Below are 20,499 nucleotides of genomic sequence, written 5' to 3'. Positions count from 1 at the left end.
AATTTAAAAAGTGTAGAAACAGCATAACCTTAGAATAAAAGTAAATGTTTTTTTTCCAAGAAAGAACAATATTCTCTGTACACCAATATTCTCTCCAAAACACGTTAGTATTTGGATGGATATTATATTACATTTGGTTTCTCATACATTAAATAACCAATATAGAATAGACACTTCATTGCTTAATGCACCTTTGTGCTTATACATTGAAAATAACCTTAAAGTTTATGGTGTGAGGGAAAAGATTTCAAAATAAATGTGAAACTTAAGTTGGATATTTGATAACCTATTCTCAGTTTTCACAATTTACAAAATCACTCCTTGATTCAAGATGAAATATTTCTGTAGATGAAATATCTCTTCTATTATGTCCTTATGTATTCATAGATATGAGATTTGTGGACTCTTAAAATGATTGATAATGAGATACAAGCTATATTTGTGAAAAATGTTTTTCATTAACCTCTTTTTTCTTTCATTATTAGATCTTATTAATTACATCTCTGAGTGTTTATATTAAGAATATAATATAAATTGTTTTCATAAAATTTGAAGGTCAGTGAGACGTCCTTTTGAAATAGAAATTAGATCAAGACTCTGCTCTCAATACTCACTGAACTTTGCTAAATTTGAATTTTATGTGAACTTTGCCTACAACCTAATAAGTGAGGACAAAGTTTCCCATCACATTTGAAACATAACCCAGTCTTTCTCCTGACCTACATGGTCCCTGAGACCTCCCCAAGCTCAGTTCCTGGGACTCCCTGCCCCCACTCCCTGTCCCCACTGGCTTTTTCCACTGAACTGGCTTTCTTGATGGTCCCTCAGATGGGTACAGTTCAGCCGTAGGGCCTTTGTCCTTCCTATTCTCTGCCTGAAATGGATTCCTCCTCCAACTTGTAAAGCTCATTTCCCTCCCGGCTTAAATACCACCTTGTCCAACAGGCGTTTCCTGACCATCGTTCTTTTCACTCTACTCAATTATTCTCCAAAATACATATCACTATCTCCTATTGGAAAACATATTTGCTTATCTGTTTATATCTGTCCCCAGCACTAGAATGTAAGCTTAATGAGAGCAGGAACTTGTGTTTCATTCATCATTCTACCCACAGCATTGAAATTGTACATGGTAGGCACTCAAAAAATTGGTTGATGAAGAGATGAGTGAATATAAATGTAAGAAAATATCCTCATTTACATAAAAGTGCAGTGACAGCCTATATGCAATTAAACTATACTAATTCATCTCTCTAACTGTGCAGGGATTATTTTTAAATTATTCTGAAACTCATAACAATGAACCTATTATTTAAAAGGGAATGTAAAAACAAGTATAAATGAATGAATCTCTTTCATTGAGCATCTAATAGAGTTAAAAAAGTATGTGTGTGTGTGTGTGTTTTGTTATCTCAATTAAACTGGAATAGCTTTAAAATCAAGGTGAACTTTCTTCACAATCTTAAAAACAAGCAAAAAATATACAAACAATGCCCAGTTGGCATGGCTCAGTGGTAGAGCATCGATCCATGAACCAGTAAGTCAAGGTTCAATTCCCTGTCAGGGAACATGCCCAGGTTGCGAGCTCGGTCCCCAGTGTGGGCCATGCAGAAGGCAGCTGGTCAATGATTCTCTCTCACCATTGATGTTTCTCTCTCTCTCTCTCTCTTTCTCTTTCTCTCTCTCTCTCTCTCTCTCTCTCTCTCTCTCTCTCTCTCTCTCCCTTCCTCACTGAAATAAATAAAAATACATTTAAACAATACAAACAAAATCCAATAAGCAAACACAGAAAGATGATGGGGGATATATATTAAGATAATACAATCACCCTAACCGGTTTGGCTCAATGGATAGAGCGTCGGCATGTGGACTGAAGGGTCCCAGGTTCGATTCTGGCCAAGGGCATGTACCTTGGTTGTGGGCACATCCCCGGTAGGGGGTGTGCAAGAGGCAGCTGATCGATGTTTCTCTCTCATTGATGTTTCTAGATCTCTATCTCTCTCTCTTCCTCTCTGTAAGAAAATCAATAAAATATATTTTAAAAAAAGATAACACAATCATTGGACATGTTATATGCCCCACTGGCAAAAGATATTTAAAATTTTATAGTCAACTTAATTTTGGAAATTACATACCTTGGCCTACATAACTATTTAAATAACTAAGATATTTTCATAGACCATTCACTGGCGTTTATCCTAATGGTTAAGTTAAAAAAGGGCTGGTATCTAGTAACACTAGCCTAAGATGGGAATGGACAGCCCGGTTTTATGTTAAAGCTTCTACAATAAGAAAATATTGTTGTGATCATTCACTGTAATTCTTTCACAAGAGAGCAAATTAGGATTCCTCTGAAAATGATGAAAAGACATATTTTAAAACATATGTATAGTCCCAGATGATATTCAAAAGGAAGATGATACATGTGACCCATTATGAATCCCTGAAAACACTTGTTTATATTTTTTCCCAATACTGACTGTGAATTGGTGATCACCATTCAACTGTTTCTAATGACTTGAGATCAATGGTGGGGTTGGGAAGAAGGGTCGGTCAAGGTCATAGGTGTAGGCTTTTGCTACAAAAGACAGTGAAACTAATTGGTCCCTGTGGGAACTGAACCTGCAACCTCAGATTCATTAATTTCACAAGCAAGCAAACTTCTCTAAGCGGGCCAAAAGTTACCAAACTATTTTCTTCAAAATGTGATTCATGTTTAGATGGTACTAGTGTTTAAGAACAAAAGTAAATTGTTCTGTTTTAGAAATTATTTATTTATTCAAGGAGAAGTAATTTGAGGTAGCTATATAGAGAAAAACATCCAAGAAGTTTCCTATAAGTGTTTAATTTTTCAAAAGCTATTTTTAAAGGCATAGAACACAAAGCCAAAATGGTCAGGGAACTCTACAATCATAATGTGTTTACTTAAAGTGTCTAGCCCAAATCAAAATAGTATTAATTACATGAATAATGAAGCGATTTCTATTTGAAAAGGCATAATATGAATAGAAATACATATTGGAACTTTTCAGAATTCAGTAACTTCACTTGCTTCCAAACCATCACACTATAACTTAAAGTGTTATGTAATTTTGGGGACACATTTTTATTTCTCTTGAGTTTTCATGTTGGCTATATTATTCTCTCCTCGTTGCCTCTCCTATGTTATTTGTTCCTTACTTGTTCTTTAAAACCAACTTACTCTTCTTCTAAGCTCTGGATCCATCCTTCACCAGCTGAACAGCCCTGATTACATAAGGATTAAATTTTAAGCGCTCAAACCCAGTCTCTCTTCCCAGTACCTAGATATGTTAGTCCTTCATTCAGCTTGCACTTACCATGCTGAGAAATAGAATACTTTGCCAACTAAGCTTTTCCTATCACTTGGAAAGTCTCGTCTTTATTTCAATTAGAAACATTAGCTTTATATTTACATCTAGTCGTTCCCTTTTTTCTCTCTTTAATAAAAGTCTATGACAATTCTGACTTACCTCTTACTGTAAAACTCAGGGTAAACCTTCCCTTGCAATCTCCACTTTATCCACATTTTCCTGCTCTATGGGATCTGATCCCTCCAAAAATAGAGATAATTCAAGTCTCTACTTCCTCTGCTACTGAAAATCCTGTCCCCTAGAACCTGCCTGTTTACAGTGTAAACAGGGCAAGTCGTTTGCAGAACAGTGGATAAGGCAACTTTTGAAGAAAAATACTGATTTTATTCCCTCCTTAGAGTAAATAGGCTGCCTCTCTCCCTCCAGATTTTTTTCAAGTAAGTCCAGGTGCCAACAAATGATAAGGAATAATTCACTTCTTCATTTATTCATTGAAGAAGAATTTAGATAAAAATATTATAAATTATGTGTATAATTAGACAAAGCAAAGTAGCTACACTTCTAAATTTGCATCTTTCTCAATTCTAGGATTCTAACACACTCTTACTCTTAGATGAAGAAGATAATTCAAATTAGTTTTCATCTCCTAGTAGAGTATCATTAAGTTTGCCATCATTCATAATAACATATTATACTATAAGCATATTCATTAAAGACCATTCACCACTTCTAAATTTAGTCAATATAACAATAATTTACACAATTCATACTTTGTTATATTTCCAACCTATGAGTGCTTGGAAAATTTTGTTGACAAATGTAAAATTCTATTAGTCAACTATAAGTACACATTTCATTGAGAATTATCAGCATGTTTTCAATCTTTATGAGGGACTAAATTTGGTGAAAGCATTAACATACAAAACGGGCCTTTCCTAAAATAAAAAAGGAGATGAGTTGAGGAGATACTTTCTCAGAAATACAAATTTTCTCCACAGCCTTGATGTCTGCAAACTAGGGAGCTGCAAGCAGTGGTTCTTAACCTTCCTAATGCTGCACACGACTCTTTAATACAGCTCCTCATGTGGTGGTGACCCCCAACCATAAAATTATTTTCGTTGCTACTTCATAACTGTAATTTTACTACTGTTATGAATTGTAATGTAAATATCTGATATGCAGGATGTATTTTCATTGTTCGTGGCCCACAGGTTGAGAACCGCTGGGATAGGGCCTTGCCACGTCCCCTAAATGGCACAGCACCATGTGACCCAACAATATTTAAATAAGTTTTCTCACTAAAGAGGCATTTATCATTGCAAAAAGTAAAATTAAAAAAAATACACATGCAGGCCCAATTTAGATGGGTCAAGTAAATAAGGCTCCTGCCACCCAAGGCCGCCCAGCCTTTACACGTGATGATGTCACCCTATACCCATCAAATACAGAGAAGGCCACAGAAACTGTTCAGTGAAAACAGAAGATGTCAAAATATAATGTGTGGCACAGCCGGTGTGCTCAGTGGTTGAGCATCAACCCATGATCGAAGAGTTCACCAATTCGATTCCTGATCAGGGGACATGCCCAGGTTTCGGGCTTGATCCCCAGTGTGGGGTGTGCAGGAGGCAGCTGATCAATAATGTTTCTCTCTCCTTGATGTTTCTATCTCTCTATCCCTCTCTCTTCCTCTCTCTCTCTAAAAATCAATTCAAAAAAATTTAAAAAATCATGTGTGGTTTGAGTCTAGTTTTGCAAAAATATGTGCATATATGTAGAAAGAAATATACCTAAGCATAACTGTTTTTCTATCAATGGTATGATTTAGCTTATATTTTATTTATGCTTCATAATTTTCTGTAGCATCTGACTCTTTGTAACCAGGACATTTCTTTTTTTTTCTTTAATTAAATCTTTATTGTTCAGATTATTACATTTGTTCCTCTTTTTTCCCCCCATAACTCCCCTCCTCCCAGTTCCCGCCCCACCCTCCGCCCTCACTCCCCACACACTGTCCTCATCCATAGGTGCACGATTTTTGTCCAGTCTCTTCCGGCATCTCCCACACCCCTTTCCCCCCCAAGAATAGTCAGTCCATTCCCTTTCTATGCCCCTGATTCTATTATAATCACCAGTTCATTCTGTTCATCAGATTATTTATTCACTTGATTCTTAGATTCACTTGTTGATAGATGCATATTTGTTGTTCATAATTTGTATCTTTACCTTTTTCTTCCTCTTCCTCTTCTTAAAGGATACCTTTCAGCATTTCATACAATCCTGGTTTGGTGGTGATGAACTCCTTTAGCTTTTCCTTATCTGTGAAGCTCTTTATCTGACCTTCAATTCTGAATGATAGCTTTGCTGGATAAAGTATTCTTGGTTGTAGGTTCTTGGTATTCATCACTTTGAATATTTCTTGCCACTCCCTTCTGGCCTGCATGGTTTCTGTTGAGAAATCAGCTGACAGTCCTATGGGTATTCCCTTGTAGGTAACTGAGTTTCTTTCTCTTGCTGCTTTTAAGATTCTCTCTTTGTCTTTTGCTCTTGGCATTTTAATTATGATGTGTCTTGGTGTGGTCCTCTTTGGATTCCTTTTGTTTGGGGTTCTCCGCGCTTCTTGGACCTGTAAGTCCATTTCTTTCACCAGGTGGGGTAAGTTTTCTGTCATTATTTCTTCAAATAGGTTTTCAATATCTTGCTCTCTCTCATCTTCTGGCACCCCTATAATTCTGATGTTGGTACGCTTGAAGCTGTCCCAGAGGCTCCTTACACTATCCTCGCATTTTTGGATTCTTTTTTCATTTTGCTTTTCCGGTTGGGTGTTTTTTGCTTCCTCACATTTCAAATCATTGACTTGATTCTTGCGCTCCTCTGGTCTGCTGTCGGGAGTCTGTATAATATTCGTTATTTCAGTCCGTGTATGCTTAATTTCTAGTTGGTTCCCCATCATAACATCGAGGGTCTCATTAGTTTTCTTGTAGATCTCATTAAATTTATTGGCGGCTTCTAAACAGTTCTTGAGAGACCTTAAAAGTGTGGTTCTGAACTCTATATCTTCCATTGACAATTTTGTCCTGTTTCTTTGTCTCCACATTTTGTTATGCTTTCTTGGTGCACCCCCTAGTGGTCTTTGTGCGCAGTCTTGTAGTTATGCCTTGATTGTTGTAGCTAATACCAGAGAGGGTTTGACCTCCAGGCCAAGTGGCTGTGAGAATCAGCTGTGTCTGCAGTGAGAGAAGTTCTGTCCTCTAGGGAGGTGCTAATCTAGCCTTTGCCTGAGGCTATCCAGCAAATGGCTCTGTGCAAGGCTTGGGCAGGGCGGGTCGCACAGGATCAACAGGGTGGGCCAGAGAGAGCAGTTATTGCGGCTCTCAGTCCTGTCCCCAGGGGCTCTGCCTCTCTGAGTCCCAGCAATGGCTGCAAACCTCGGAGAGAAAGCTGCACTCGCTCTGACCGAAGCCAGACAGTCCCGCCTCTCCCGCCTGAGTCTGGGTCCCCAAAGACTCGCCCGTATCTGGAGCTCAGAGTCTGCGACTCCCTCCCGATTGAAAACGCCAACCGCGCCCTCCGCTGCCAGCCGGCTCCGCGCACTCCGCACCTCAGAATTTGACTTTAGCACTGCGCCTCCTCTGAGTGTCCGTATGCGTTTCTCTTTCCTCCTAGTTGTAGGACTTCCACTCAGCCAGCGTTCCTGTGGTTCTGGGTGATGTCCGTTCCGTCTTTTAGTTTCACTTTTGAAGTAGTTGTTCAAGGCAGCAAACTCCGGCGTTAACCTATGCTGCCATCTTGGTTCTCCCCACATTTCTTTATTTTTATAACTAAATGCAAGATATATATTTGTATTTTTGAAAAATAAGTCATTTCTTCCCAAGCTGGATAAACAAATGCCCATTTTGTTCCCTAAAAACACCCTAAGAACATACCTTTTTAGATTACTTATCATATTAAATCAGTCGTTTGATTACTGGACTTCCTGGCTAACCTATGGGTTCCCATGAGAGCAGCTGCTACTTTTCATGGACTCTGCGCTCAGCACAGGGTGTGGCGCATGAAGGATGCTCAGTAGAGTACTACTTGCTCCTTGGCTTCTTACTTTCATCCAGTGTCTTCTTTCTCCCACCCCTGGCTCCAGTCGAATTACCTCCACCTCTGCCAGGCACCATACTGTCTCCCAGATACTGTGGGTCAAAAGCTGACGTGTTTGCAGGCATCACAATGAAAACCAATTTTGGATCAAAAAGATGTCATTTGGCAAAATCAGTTGAGCCACTCCAAAGTCTGGTTAACATATGTACAGTCCACTACAATAATGGAAGCTGGGGGTGCGGTCGAGTCTGGGAGAGCAGACAGGATGTGATTTGTTTGTGGAGGGTCTCTGTGAGATGGTCAATTGAAGACCATTTCAGGGGAATTATGGTCCAGGGCTGATCGCTTTCTGTTGTGCTTCTTTTGCATCATGATGGAAACCTGACACTTTCTAGCCTGGAGCATAACGAGTGGAACGAAGATTTACATTTTGTAGGGTACACTTTATGCAATTTTGGAAGTTCAACTAAGTTTGGAAGTTCTAAGCAACAGCCTCCTTACCCACCCTAGGAAATTAGGGGGCTCCTCTCCTACCCCCACACCCCAACTTCAATACTATTCCAGTGTCTGGTCGTGTTCCCAGGTCCAGACACTTCCTTCCAGGATCTCTACATTGGAGGACATCAAGGGAAATCTTCCAGTTGGAAATGGAAACCAGGCTCTTGCCTTGAAGCCACATGCACATATCCAGGATATGGCTTTCACGTGGACTGTTTTTGTTTTCACACGGGTAGTGGTTAGGGCTGTTGTGGTTTTTACATGGGTAGTGCAGTGGTTAGGGCTGTTTTGGTTTGACACAGGCAGTCTAGTGGTTAGGAGCACCAACTAGCAGCCTGTATTCATTTGCTAACTCCACTACTTAATAGCTATGTCACACTGGGCCAATTACTTGGCTTGCAGTGCTTAACTTTTCCATTTGTGGAGATGCAACTCATCATACTACATTCCTAATAAGCATGTGGGTTAATGTCAGCTAATGTCTAAACAAGTGCCTAGTGCATGGTAAATGCCATGTGCATGTTCACTCGATAATATTTACTTGGCTTAATGTATGTTTTTAAATGTTCTATATATGTTAGATATACATATGCATATATTTTATAAGATATACAGTATGCTAGTCTATAAGATATATATCTTATAATAAAATATTTTTACAAGGCGGGATTGAGGATGATTATCAGGGGAAGAAGCACTGAACGGCCTTCCACGAGCCACTGGCATCACCATTTCCCTCTTCGCGCTACAGATACTGGAGCCTTTTTCAACTCTTGGTACCTCTACGTGTCTCCTGTTAATTATCTGGGCTGCCAGCAACCGTCCTCTCCCTCGGAGCAGAGCCTGGAACCTGTCCCCTGTGCCTGGGTGTCTGCAGCTGATCGTGCGCATCCCTCTCTCTATCTCCCAGCATCAGCTCCATCACTGTCTGCCTGGCAATTATCTACAGGCAGGAAGAGGCGGGTGTCTGTGCTGAGTCACCAGGTGACTCCCCGAGTCAGTTCCCACCACTCTCCTTAGCGGATCCACACTGCAGGTTCCTAGAAACCTGAAAGTTTCTGAAATTGATTTTCTTTTTGAGATTTCCATGAAAGGGCCAAATTACTTTATGTTTCTTTCACAGGCCAGACACATAACTACTGGAGCAAGAAAGTATATTTTACTATGTAAAAAGATAACTTGCTTCTACTGGGTATTTAAAAGCTGGGTGTATTACCTGATAACCATAAACATAAATGTAAGTATCTTAACCTATCTTTTCTAAGTTCCTAGGTTGGTATGGGAACCACAGTTAGGCACCAGTCCCCCCAATAGACCTGAGAGTTAAATTTCAAAATCAATACACGGACATGGTCAGGTACGTGCATGTCATGGTAGGCAGACCAAACTGTTGGCAGAATAAATTAGGTTTTGACTATAAACTCAGAGCTGATGTTAACGAGAAAGCCAAGCCCAGGAGTGTCCGGCAGAAGTGGAATTCAGAAGAATGACAGAGACAAACACGGAGTTACTGTAACTCCAGGCCACAAAGAAGCCGCCCTGAGAAGCAGATGGAGGTGTCTGGCACATACATCCTCACTGACAGACAGGGCCTGCCAGCTGCATTGTGTCCTGATTCCCTTGAACATTGAAAGCAGGTACCTTTCCTTGCTATGATTCTACGACCTCAGCATACCTTTCCACTTAGATTCCCGACAGTTACAGACTGTGCTGGTCAGGCCAAATGAAGCATCCTGCGCACTTTCAACGTACATCTTATTTTAAATTAATCATCTGTTAACCCATTTCTTTTTCCATGTCAGTATTTTTATACCTGAGTTTCTGGATTTCAAAACAGAGAGCCAGACCCTGGACTATAATAATTTCACAAAATAACATAGCTTCATCAGGCATTTCCAGAAAGAATTGATGAGTGACTACTCACGCCTATTCAAATGATTATAGGATGATGTTTTCCTAAAAATAGATTTAAAATGTTCAGAAATATAGAAGAATTACAAAGGTTAGTGCGAAAAAAAGAAGGTTAACAATTTCTCAACTGCATGTAAGTGAAATAAATCAACCATACCCGGAGGTGAGATACAACCTTCATAGCTGTGTTTTAATCTCCCTCTCCCTCTCCTTCTTCTTTGTCATTTCTTCACCCTTCCCTCCTCCTCCTCCTTCTCCTTTCCTTTCCCCTCCCCTTCCTCCTCTCTTTCTTCTTCTTCTTGGCTTGCAGCCTGCTTTGTGAGAATTCACCTTGCACACATATTTGCCAGATGTATAATGCCTTTAAACAAATGTGTTCTTAATATATCCCAAGGGTTCAAAGGAGTTTGTAAGTCCTATAGAAATTGTTTAGTTTTTATTTTAATAATAATATAAAAACATATTTTGCAGTAATAACTCACAATTTAAATACTTTTTCCTTTATTTTTACAGAATAGGTATTATCTTCTTTATATATATTTTTGTTTTCCAAACTGAGATCCCTAGCACCCAATAGGGATCCAAGAATATAGTCTAAGGAGTCCATAAAAATTACATCCTTCAGAAACACTATTCTGTATCTAAACAAATAATTCTACCCTTTGCCCTAAAAAAATTGCATACTTAACTAAAAATAAATTCATGGAGCTAAACTGCAGAAAGTACTCTTTAATCTGATGCCATCTCTATTTCCAACACAAGCTGAAGACAACAAGGATGAGATGGGCACTTACAAAAACAGAGACAATTACTTGGGTTTTGTTCCTCCACATATTGAATACTGTAAATTTGCATTTCACTTGTTCAGCTCTTTACATATTTAAAAAAAAAACACAAAGTTCAACAAAATGTTTCAAACTCATCCCTGCTAGTGTTGTTCTTCATTGCCCTTGAAAGTTGATTACTGGCTAGAAAAGTGTCTTCATACTTATTTTTTAAAATCATGAACAGCTTTTAAACATAAACTATAAATAAAAGATTATTCAGAATGCCAGTTATTTAAAGGTAGAAATTTATAAGGGAATTTCCTCTTCCATACTTGAGTTCTATTCAGTTGAATTTGGTTAGAGCAGTTGAAATAGGAATTCTGAAGAAAAGTACTGATGAGACAATATCTACCCCACCCTTAGGACCACCCTTATGGCTTGTTAGTCCTGTAGGTGAGGGTATAACTGCAGATAGGCACACTGAAAGGCTATTTAATTCCAGCTCCTCTTTCCCCTGGGTGTGCTGAAAAGAAAGGCATTGGATGTCACTGAAAATCACTGGTAGGCTTAACCCCTTCCCAGAGTCCCCGGATACCAGAATGCTGAAAATGTCAACTTTTTAATTCTAGGTTGCTTTCCACAGCCTAACACAGGACAACGAGACTTTTCAAGTTCTCTCCCTGCTCCAGTTCTCACAGTACAACTCACAGAAGATCGCTTCATGATATATACACGTGTGCCTTTATATCATTACATTAGAAAGTGATTTACGTACCATGATAAATTAGATACAGACATTGCAGCAACGCCGGGAGGAGTCTTGTGGAGCAGTCTTCTCTCGATTTCAGAATAGGGAGAGTAGGCCAGGTAGACAAGATCACTGGGAATTTTAGCGCTGCCACTGGAATGATGCACAAAGCACTTAGTTGCGCACAGTTGAGAAGACCTATAAAGAAAAGGTGGAAAGTGATATGTATAGTACCTGGCCTATATGACCTTTCACAGATTTATCTCATCCAGTGAATAGTGTTGTCATGTTATAAGACACACAAAAGGAAATGTGATCATTTTCTTTAAAGTACCAGGTATGTAAAAACACCAAGGATAAAACGAAACCAACCCTATAATGAGCTCAATGCTTTCCTTTCAAAACCAAAGGAAAGGTTATTAACATGTTTATTCCCTGAAGTAGAGAATTCCTTGTTCATTCAAGGAAAAAACAGAATGTGTGTGTGTGTGTGTGTGTGTTTTAATATATTTTTATTGATTTCAGAGGGGAACGGAGAGGGAGAGAGAGATAGAAACATCAATGATGAGAGAGAATCATGGATTGGCTGCCTCCTGCATGGCCCCCACTGGGGATCGAACCACAACCCAGGCATGTGCCCTGACCAGAAATCAAACCATGACCTCTTGGTTCATAGGTTGATGCTCAACCACTGAGCCATGCTGGCTGGGCCAGTTATTAGGTTTAGCAGAGTATTTGCCAACACAAAAATACTGTCCTTATGAGCATGCAAAATATATATAATATGTCAGGTTTCAACACCAGGAAAATCATTATCCTAAATTTCTGGTTTGCCTTAATTCTGGGGGTGTGGGGGCATTATTGCAATTTATGCTGCTTTCCTTGCATGAATGTATGGGAAAGCTCTGAAGCAAATCTTTAACATTTCTTTAAGAACTAATCAAGGCCTCTGAGGTCTGCTTTTGATGCTAACCTCTCCTTTTTGCTAACTTTAATTTTAACCTATATATTTTTTTGTAAACACATGCCTAGAAACATATGCACACATATGCAGATTATATTTATGCAAGTAGATTTTAAAAACCACCAGCAAGTCCATTTTAGAGTGAGAAAGAGTATAATTAAACACCATAATTCCAGATTTGTTTGCCTCGGCAGAATGTAGGAAGACTATGCAAAGATCTTTGATCCCAGAATCTTAGCTCAAGCCATATAACACTGTTGTGTTTGTCCGTCAAAACGGTCAAACAGTGTCAATGTTAATATGAGAGAAGAGTGGACCACAGCAGCCTCTTATCATGCCCCTCGGCCTGACTTTACACAGGCTGGGCTTCTGCCCCACACTGAGCCCCTGGCCTCCCTTTTCTTGCAGCATTCACTTCAGAAAACTTGCAACTGTCAAGTCTTTCTCTGCCCCTTTGAGATATAAATCTTCTTCCAGCCTGTTGCCAGTTTTACGGTCCGGGAATGACTTGCTCAAGGGCCTGGGACCATGCCTTTGAAATGCAACCATCAAAGGAGACAGTGCTGCATTGCCAAGTCTCTGTGGGAGAGCCGGAGCCTAACTTCCCTAAATGCTACTTAGCAAAGGCAGTAGGAATAATCACAGTGACCTGCCTCCCCTTCACATCATCTAGCACTTTTCTTTTTTAAAATATATTTTTATTGATTTCAGAGAGGAAGGGAGAGGGAGCGAGAGATAGAAACATCAATGATGAGAGAGAATCATGGATTGGATGCCTCCTGCATGCCCGCTCCTGGGGATCTAACCTGAAACCGAAACCCGGGCATGTGCCCTGACAGGTAAGTGAACCATGACCTCCTGGTTCATAGGTGGATGCTCAACCACTGAGCCATGTCTGCTGGGCTCAGCGAGTGCTTTTGTACAAGCTTGCCCCAGCTGCCTAAAACACTCTCCTGCCTCCTGTTTCAGTGAGTTGAACTCTGTCTCTCTCTCCTATTGCAATAGTCTTGAATTAAGTATTCCTCGCGTGTTGAACTCCAAACCACTTAATTTTCCTTTGAGAGGGTATTGCTTTTGGTCCTTAAAGTTCAGGAACATTTCCTAAGATGCTGGCAATATTGGTAAAAAGTGGGATCTTTTCTCACTGTCTTTTACTTGCAATAACTACAAACTTGGATTTTGATAAGCTGTGGATTACTTGTAAAATTCAATATTAGGTACTTGAATTTTTCTGATTTTAAACCTAGATGTTTGCAAGAATAAAATATTTGAAAAAAGTCACAGTGACCATTCATAATGATTATAATAATCACTCTGACATTCTTTGTCATCTTTTAATTTTATTTGTATCTTATAATTATCTGATTTATTTCTTTAATGATATAGACCCATGAGGCAATCAATAAAGTCTACTGAATTGAATAACACACCAAAAAAGCCTGTTGTGTTTACATTTTCCTGATGGGATGCTTTTTAAAGGCTGTGGTAGTGGGCCTGTTATTCTTTTAATGATATTCAAACGATTCATTGCTTACGAATGTAACCTTTCCAAGGAAAACATCTTTGGGATCTTCAGGCAGGTTTTGATTCCTCTTGGACGCCTGATATTTTCTATCCCCTCTAACTGCACGTATCCAAATCTTCAAAGAACAATACAAGACCCACAGATTCTATGAACTCTTGCCTCAGAGTTTAAGGTTTCTCTGATATCCACTCTCCTTACATCCAATTTAGCAATTAAAATGTGTACATAATTCTTCATGTATGTTATTTTTTACTTACTTAAGTAAACTGCAGTTTTGCAAAGGTCTTATGCTCCAATTGCAGAGCATCTGGATAAGTGCCCAGTACTCTCCAGGCAAAAATAAACTAATGGACAAAATGCAATTCCTTAACAGCAATCTAACTGGAATGACTGAAAAATAATTGTTTGAACATTAACTTTTTATTATTATATTTTTCTCTTTTTATTATGAATTTCAAGACCTTCAAGAGCAGTCAATCACGGGGAAATATATTTCTTTTCGGTGAAAACTCTGATTACATATATAGATAAATCCTTAAATAAACAAGGAAACTGAACTAAGAGTTTGCCTTTTCTCTTTATCTTGTATATTGTTCTCTAGAGACAAGATTTTAAAAGAGTGGGTGCTGCCTCGAATTTTATAATTCACATTACTTGTTACTACTTTTTAGCATGAGAAATGTATGCATACAAAACAAAATAGAAAGGGCATGCAATGAAGGATAACTACCTGTTCCCTTGTCTGTCCTCTTTCCCCAGCCATCAGTCAGTTCCCTTTCACTGAGGCAACTACTACTATCACCAGTATCTTTATTCTCCTTTGGTTGCTAATCCTCACCCGAGGATATTTTTCCATTGATTTTTAGAGAGAGTGGAAGGGAAGGAGAGAAACATTGATGTGAGACAGACACATGGCTTGGTTGCTTCCCTTGTATGCCTGACTGGGGCCGGAGATCCAGCCTGCAATCAATGTAGGTACCCGGGACCAGAAACACCCCAGGACCCTTCAGTCCTTGAGCCGATACTCGCCACTGAGCCAAGTCCCCTAGAGCAGTACCTTTATTCTTAAAGAGATATTCCATGGTTTCTATCTACTAGTATATCAAACTCTGAATCTATCTATCTATCTATCATTTATCATCTATCTACTTGGTTTCCACAATAATTGTAGTGTATTATACACATTTTCTCCTGCAACTTTCTTTTTCACATACATACATAATCGTATGCTTATATGCAGTATATCCCTATCAGCACACATATAGAGATGCCTCTTTACCTTGATGGTGGTAAAGCATTTCACTGAATGGATTTATGCTAATTCATTATCCCCTTTCATACTGAAGGAGACTTAGTTTGCATCTGATATTATGCAGTTACGTGCAATGCTGCAGGGTATATCCTTGTACATATGATACAATGTAGATATATATTTGTGGATAAATACCTGGAAGTAAAATTTCTGGGTCAAATCTATGCACATTTTTAATTCTGAAAGATACTGGTAAATTGCCTTCCATAGAAGTTGTACCAATTTACATTTCTACCAGCAATGTAGAAGCTTAATCATTCTGATATTACTGCTTCCTACAGTTCTAATAAATCAGGTGAATTTTACAAATACTCTTCCTACAGTGTAATCGTTTTCCAAGCCAGAACTATTTGTTCACACGTGCAATTAATCACTAAGCCTGGTTGATTCTGCTCTGAGGTATCTTTGGAATATGTCCACTTTATCCATTCCCACTGCCTCTGTCCACTGCCTTCTTTTGCTTGGATAATAAGAAGGACCTCATAACTAGCTCCCTTTCTAGTTTAACTTTCATCCAAAACATTCCTCTGCAGCACACGAAACACTGAGTGGTCTCCATGGAATGCAGTGGTTTCTACATAAGAACCGTAGAGGCAGGGATGGTGATGTCAGACAAACGTGATTTCCAGCCATGCTTCTTGGTAACTTCTGATCTCAGGAAAATTAAGCACATTGCTCTATTTTGTACTCACAGTAAAGCCCTAATTCCTTAAGATTGTTTATAAGATTTGAAGTGATCTGACACTTGTTTTCCTTCTACCTTCCTCTCTCACTGAGGCTGCCTCCACCCTCCCCCAACCCCCTAAATACTTATTTCAGCTGGACTGATCTTCATTTTTCCAAATACATCTGTGTCTTTCTAGCTTATAGACCTCCTAGATCTGATCAAATAATTGAATCAATGCCCCCTCCCCTGAGAACTGACCTTTAGACCACTTCACAACCAACATTCCCTTTCACTTAGACCACATTCCACTTGCTAAGACCATTATCTTTCCCCTCCAGACTTTCCCATGACCTGGACCCGCTCAGAGAGTTCCCCACTGAAAGAGCCTGCCTAGAGTCCTTTAAAACCTCTGGTTCCCCATCCCTGGGTGCTGGCACCATTATGGGGTTCAGCCCATCTGGTTTCCAGATGACCTAATAAGTTTATAATCCCTTACCACTTTTGGCCTCATGCATTCCTTTTTCGGCGACCCTAACAAGACCCACTGAGTGGTTCCATGTACACCTTTCCCTTCTGGCTCTGCTTGGCTACCTTAACCCATTACACTTCAACACAGCATTTCTTCCAAATGTTCCTAATCCTTGTTAGCTGAATCCCCCTATGTTTTCTCTTAACACCTTGCTCTAAATCCATGACAATTTTTAGAAACAGTGGTTTAATTCTTTGACTGGTCTGCATTTCCCTCCAGAGTGTAAGCTCCTTAAAGACAGACAGCTAATCTCAACATAATCTAGGAAACCCAAGGCCTAACATGGAGAAGGCATTCAACACATGTATGCAGGAGGGGGGGGGGTGTGATGGGGGAAGAATAAAAATTTGAAATCAGGAAATGTAAAATTCTACAGAATGCAGAACTAAAAGCAGTATTTCGTTGTAGGCTCCAGACTTAATATATCATTATTTTTAAACTAATTATTGATATTTATTTGAAACTCATATATTAATCTTGGGATATTGATTATGGAAACTTTAAAGTCATCCCCTTTATATTTGTGTCACCACCACCCATGTTCGAGCCCATTGTTTGGAATTCTGTTATGCTTCTCAATCTTATTCAGAATATGAGTTTGTAGTAAACTATGCAAAGTAACATCTTTTTCTTTGAATATGCAAAGTGGGGTCAAACACTCCTGATATTCCAGCTACTCAGGCCATCATCACACAAGAGTTCTACCAGGAAACAAACATGTGTCTCCCTGGAATAATTGAGTGACTGAGGTCAGCACAGATATAGACCATATGGAACAAGTACCTTCCTAGTTGTTTTAGACCTTACTGATACCTGGACTGGAAACATAATCTTTGCAGAGGGTTGAGAAAGCCCACACTTTAAAACTCCAGATCAGCACAGATAGTAATCTTGGAGACAAGCTAATGCAAAGCTGTATGTGTCCTTCCACTGCCCTGCAGCTGTCATTTTACTTATATTAAAGTCATGTCATGGGAGATATTAGTATTCAATTGAGCATGTCAATAATTGGTCTGAAACCACTTATCACAGACATGTGGCTATGTTTGTAATTATCATAAGTACCCACTTTAGAAATATCCCACATGTTCAGATTACAGGAAGAATTTACCACAGCCAAAGAAATAAAGCAATAGGGACCTTAGAATAATTCTTAAATGAATTATCACACTAAACAAAGATCACCTTAACAGAGTTTGGGACTCATTTCTTCCTAATAATTGTGCCAGATATTGTTATAGTCGCCAGAAAAATTTCATCCTATGAACTTACATGAACTACAAAGATACCTTTTCCATCTGTGCTCTTGTGCTCTGATCTCGTCGTTTTCCTCAACTATAATGCAATCATAAGCTGCTCTGTTGCCTACATCTTCATCGCTGCCTCTTCCTGGTTCTTCTCTGTGTCCCTGATACAGTCTTCTCTTGCCTCAACTATGACTTCACGCTATTCCTTTCTCTCACTTCTTCCCTTCACTGACACCGTCCACGAAAATCTTACTGTACATCCATTGCCTTCCCTGTTTCACCACCCACTTTTGCATTCTGATTTCTACTCCAACATTCTCATCACCGGTCAACTGGTCAGTATTTAACTACTGATGCCCATAGTGTTCTCTCAGACTCTACTCTCCCTCTCCACTTGTTTTGAACTCTCCTTTGAGTTCCAGGATGGTAAAATCCAAGCTCTCCTCACCCTCTCTGTTCTTTATTGACCCATCATTCTCCCATTTCCTTTATGCTGGTATTCTTCAAAACTGTGTCTACCGTGACTGTCCCAGTAGCTAATTCACACATTTCTATCTGTGGGACCCATCTTTTCTCCTGACTGTCAGAATCGTTTTCCTAATTCTTCATAAAACAGTTGCCAAATCTTGTCTTTTTTTTCCCACTGTTTAATTATATCTCTTTAAGTCATGATCCCCTTTATATTTGTGTCACCACCACCTATGTTCAAGCCCTACTATGTCATTTACATTGATCAGCTTTTTTGTCAGATTTTTAGAGCATCTTAAAATAAGTTTAACTCATTAAATCATAATTCAAAATCTTAATGGACAAATATCTTAATTTTAAAAAGAGGTTACAATGGTTCATTGGACAGTTTAAAATTTATTGTTTTCTGGGCAGTGTGTCATTGCTTGGAAAGGGAATTAGCCCAGGCCCCTGAGCACTACTGTTCTCTGGCTCACAGTCTGCCAACCCCTGGCTGGACTTCAGACTTGTCTCTGGCCCCCAGTCCACACTACAAATTAGTTTCATTAGGGAAAAACACTTCTATATGCAAATCCTTGTTTTAAAAAAACTCAAATAGTCATTCCACCTAAATATTTCACTTGGGATCCTATACCATATGGTCTATCCTATATTTTTTGGGCTTGTCTATACTCATGTTGGATTACTATTGTTAAATAAACTTGTTTCCACCTTTTACTGAAGGCATAGCACATTAATCGGTACATTGGAAGTAGTCAAAATTGTAAAATGAATTATGAGTTCAAAACTAATGTCTTTCTCAATAGTTTTTCTCATATATATCTCCGTGGACAAGGAAAACAAAAGAAAAAAATCAAATAGGACTACAGTGGGGCCTTGACTTACGAGTGTCCCGACTAACGAGTTTTTTGAGATACCAGCTGTCTCTCGGCCGATTTTTTGCATTGAGTTGATAGAGTAATTTGAGTTAACGAGCTCCTTAACGAGCTTGGTCTCGGGATGAATTAAACTTGTAAGTCAAGGCCCCACTGTACATCAAACTAAACAATTTTAGTACAGCCAAAGAAACCACCAAGAAAACGAAAAGACAACCTACTGAGTGGAAGATGATATTTGTCAATGATACATCCAATAAGGGGTAAATATCCAAAATTTATAAATAATTCACATAACTCAACACCAAAAAACAAACAAACAAAAACAACCACAAAACCCCAAACAATCCGATTAAAAAATGGGCTGAAAACCTAAATAGACACTTCTCCAAAGAGGACATACAGATGGCCAATAGACATGAAGAGATGCTCAACATCACTAATCATCAGAGAAATGCAAATTAAAACCACAATGAGATATCACCTCACACCAGTCAGAATAGCTATCATCAAAGTGATAAGGATGTGGCGAGCAGGGAACCCTCCTGGACTATTGGTGGGAGTGCAGATTGGTGCAATATGGAGGGTCCTCAAAAAATTCAAAATGGAAATGCTTTATGACCTAGCAATTCTACTTCCGGGTATGTCTAAAAAAAAACAAAAACACTAATTAAAAAAGAATATATGCACCCCTATGGTCATTGCAGCATATTTACAATAGCCAAAATATGGAAGCAACCTAAGTGCTTATCAATAAACAAGTAGATAAAAAAAAGCTGTGGTAGCCCTGGCCAATTTGGCTCAGTGGATAGAGCATCAGCCTGAGGACTGAAAGGTCCCAGGTTCAATTCCGGTCAAGGGCATGTACCTTGTTGCGGGCGCATCCCCAGTGGCGAGTGTACAGGAGGCAGCTGATCGATGTTTCTCTCTCATTGATGTTTCTAACTCTCTATCCCTCTCTCTTCCTCTCTGTAAAAATTCAATAAAATAAAAAAATAAAAAAGCTGTGGTAAACATATACAATGGAATATTACTCAGCAATAAAAAAGAATAAAATCTTACAATTTGCAAAGGCATGAATGGACTTAGAGGGTATTACATTAAGTGAAATATGTCAATCATAGAAAGATAATATAAACAAACAAACAAAATAGAAACAGACTCATAGCTACAAAGAACAGACTGATGACTGCCAGTGGAGGGGGTGGGGGCTGGGTGAAAATGGTGAAGGGATTAGGAAGTACAAATTGGTAGTTGCAAAATAGTCAGGGAGATGTAAAGTACAGCATAGGGAATACTATAGTCAGTAATATTGCCATAACTATCTATGGGGCCAGGATATATCAGGGGGAACACTTTGTAAATTATATGACTACCTAACTACTTTGCTGTACACCTGAAAATAAAAAAAAATAATATTGAATGTAAACTGTAATTGAAAAATAAATAGCACTAAAAAAATTAAAACCTTTCTGGTGGACATTACTGTGCTCAAAGGTAGCACTAAATAAATGAGCCTTTAAAAAGTATGATTATCTAAACAGGCACGCTGGTGTTTTTAGAATTTATA

The 20,499-nt window shown here is 38.9% G+C and overlaps 1 protein-coding gene across 2 annotated transcripts in view; it reads right to left on the bottom strand.

Moving 5' to 3' along the window:
- OXR1 (oxidation resistance 1) overlaps positions 1-20,499 on the bottom strand; it is a gene marked incomplete at its 5' end in the record, with an annotated part of 321,831 nt that overhangs the window by 249,850 nt on the left and 51,482 nt on the right. For both annotated transcript variants that reach the window (XM_081111220.1, XM_081111221.1), the window contains one exon: positions 11,370-11,540. In XM_081111220.1, the coding sequence (XP_080967346.1) occupies positions 11,370-11,392 (23 nt within the window). The remainder of the gene's footprint in view (positions 1-11,369; positions 11,541-20,499) is intronic.

Source organism: Myotis nattereri (genome assembly GCF_964212035.1).
Source record: "Myotis nattereri genome assembly, chromosome: 17".
In the NCBI taxonomy this organism is placed as follows: domain Eukaryota; kingdom Metazoa; phylum Chordata; class Mammalia; order Chiroptera; family Vespertilionidae; genus Myotis; species Myotis nattereri.
Note: the sequence above shows the minus strand (reverse complement) of the source record. Positions and strands in the feature narration are given on the sequence as shown.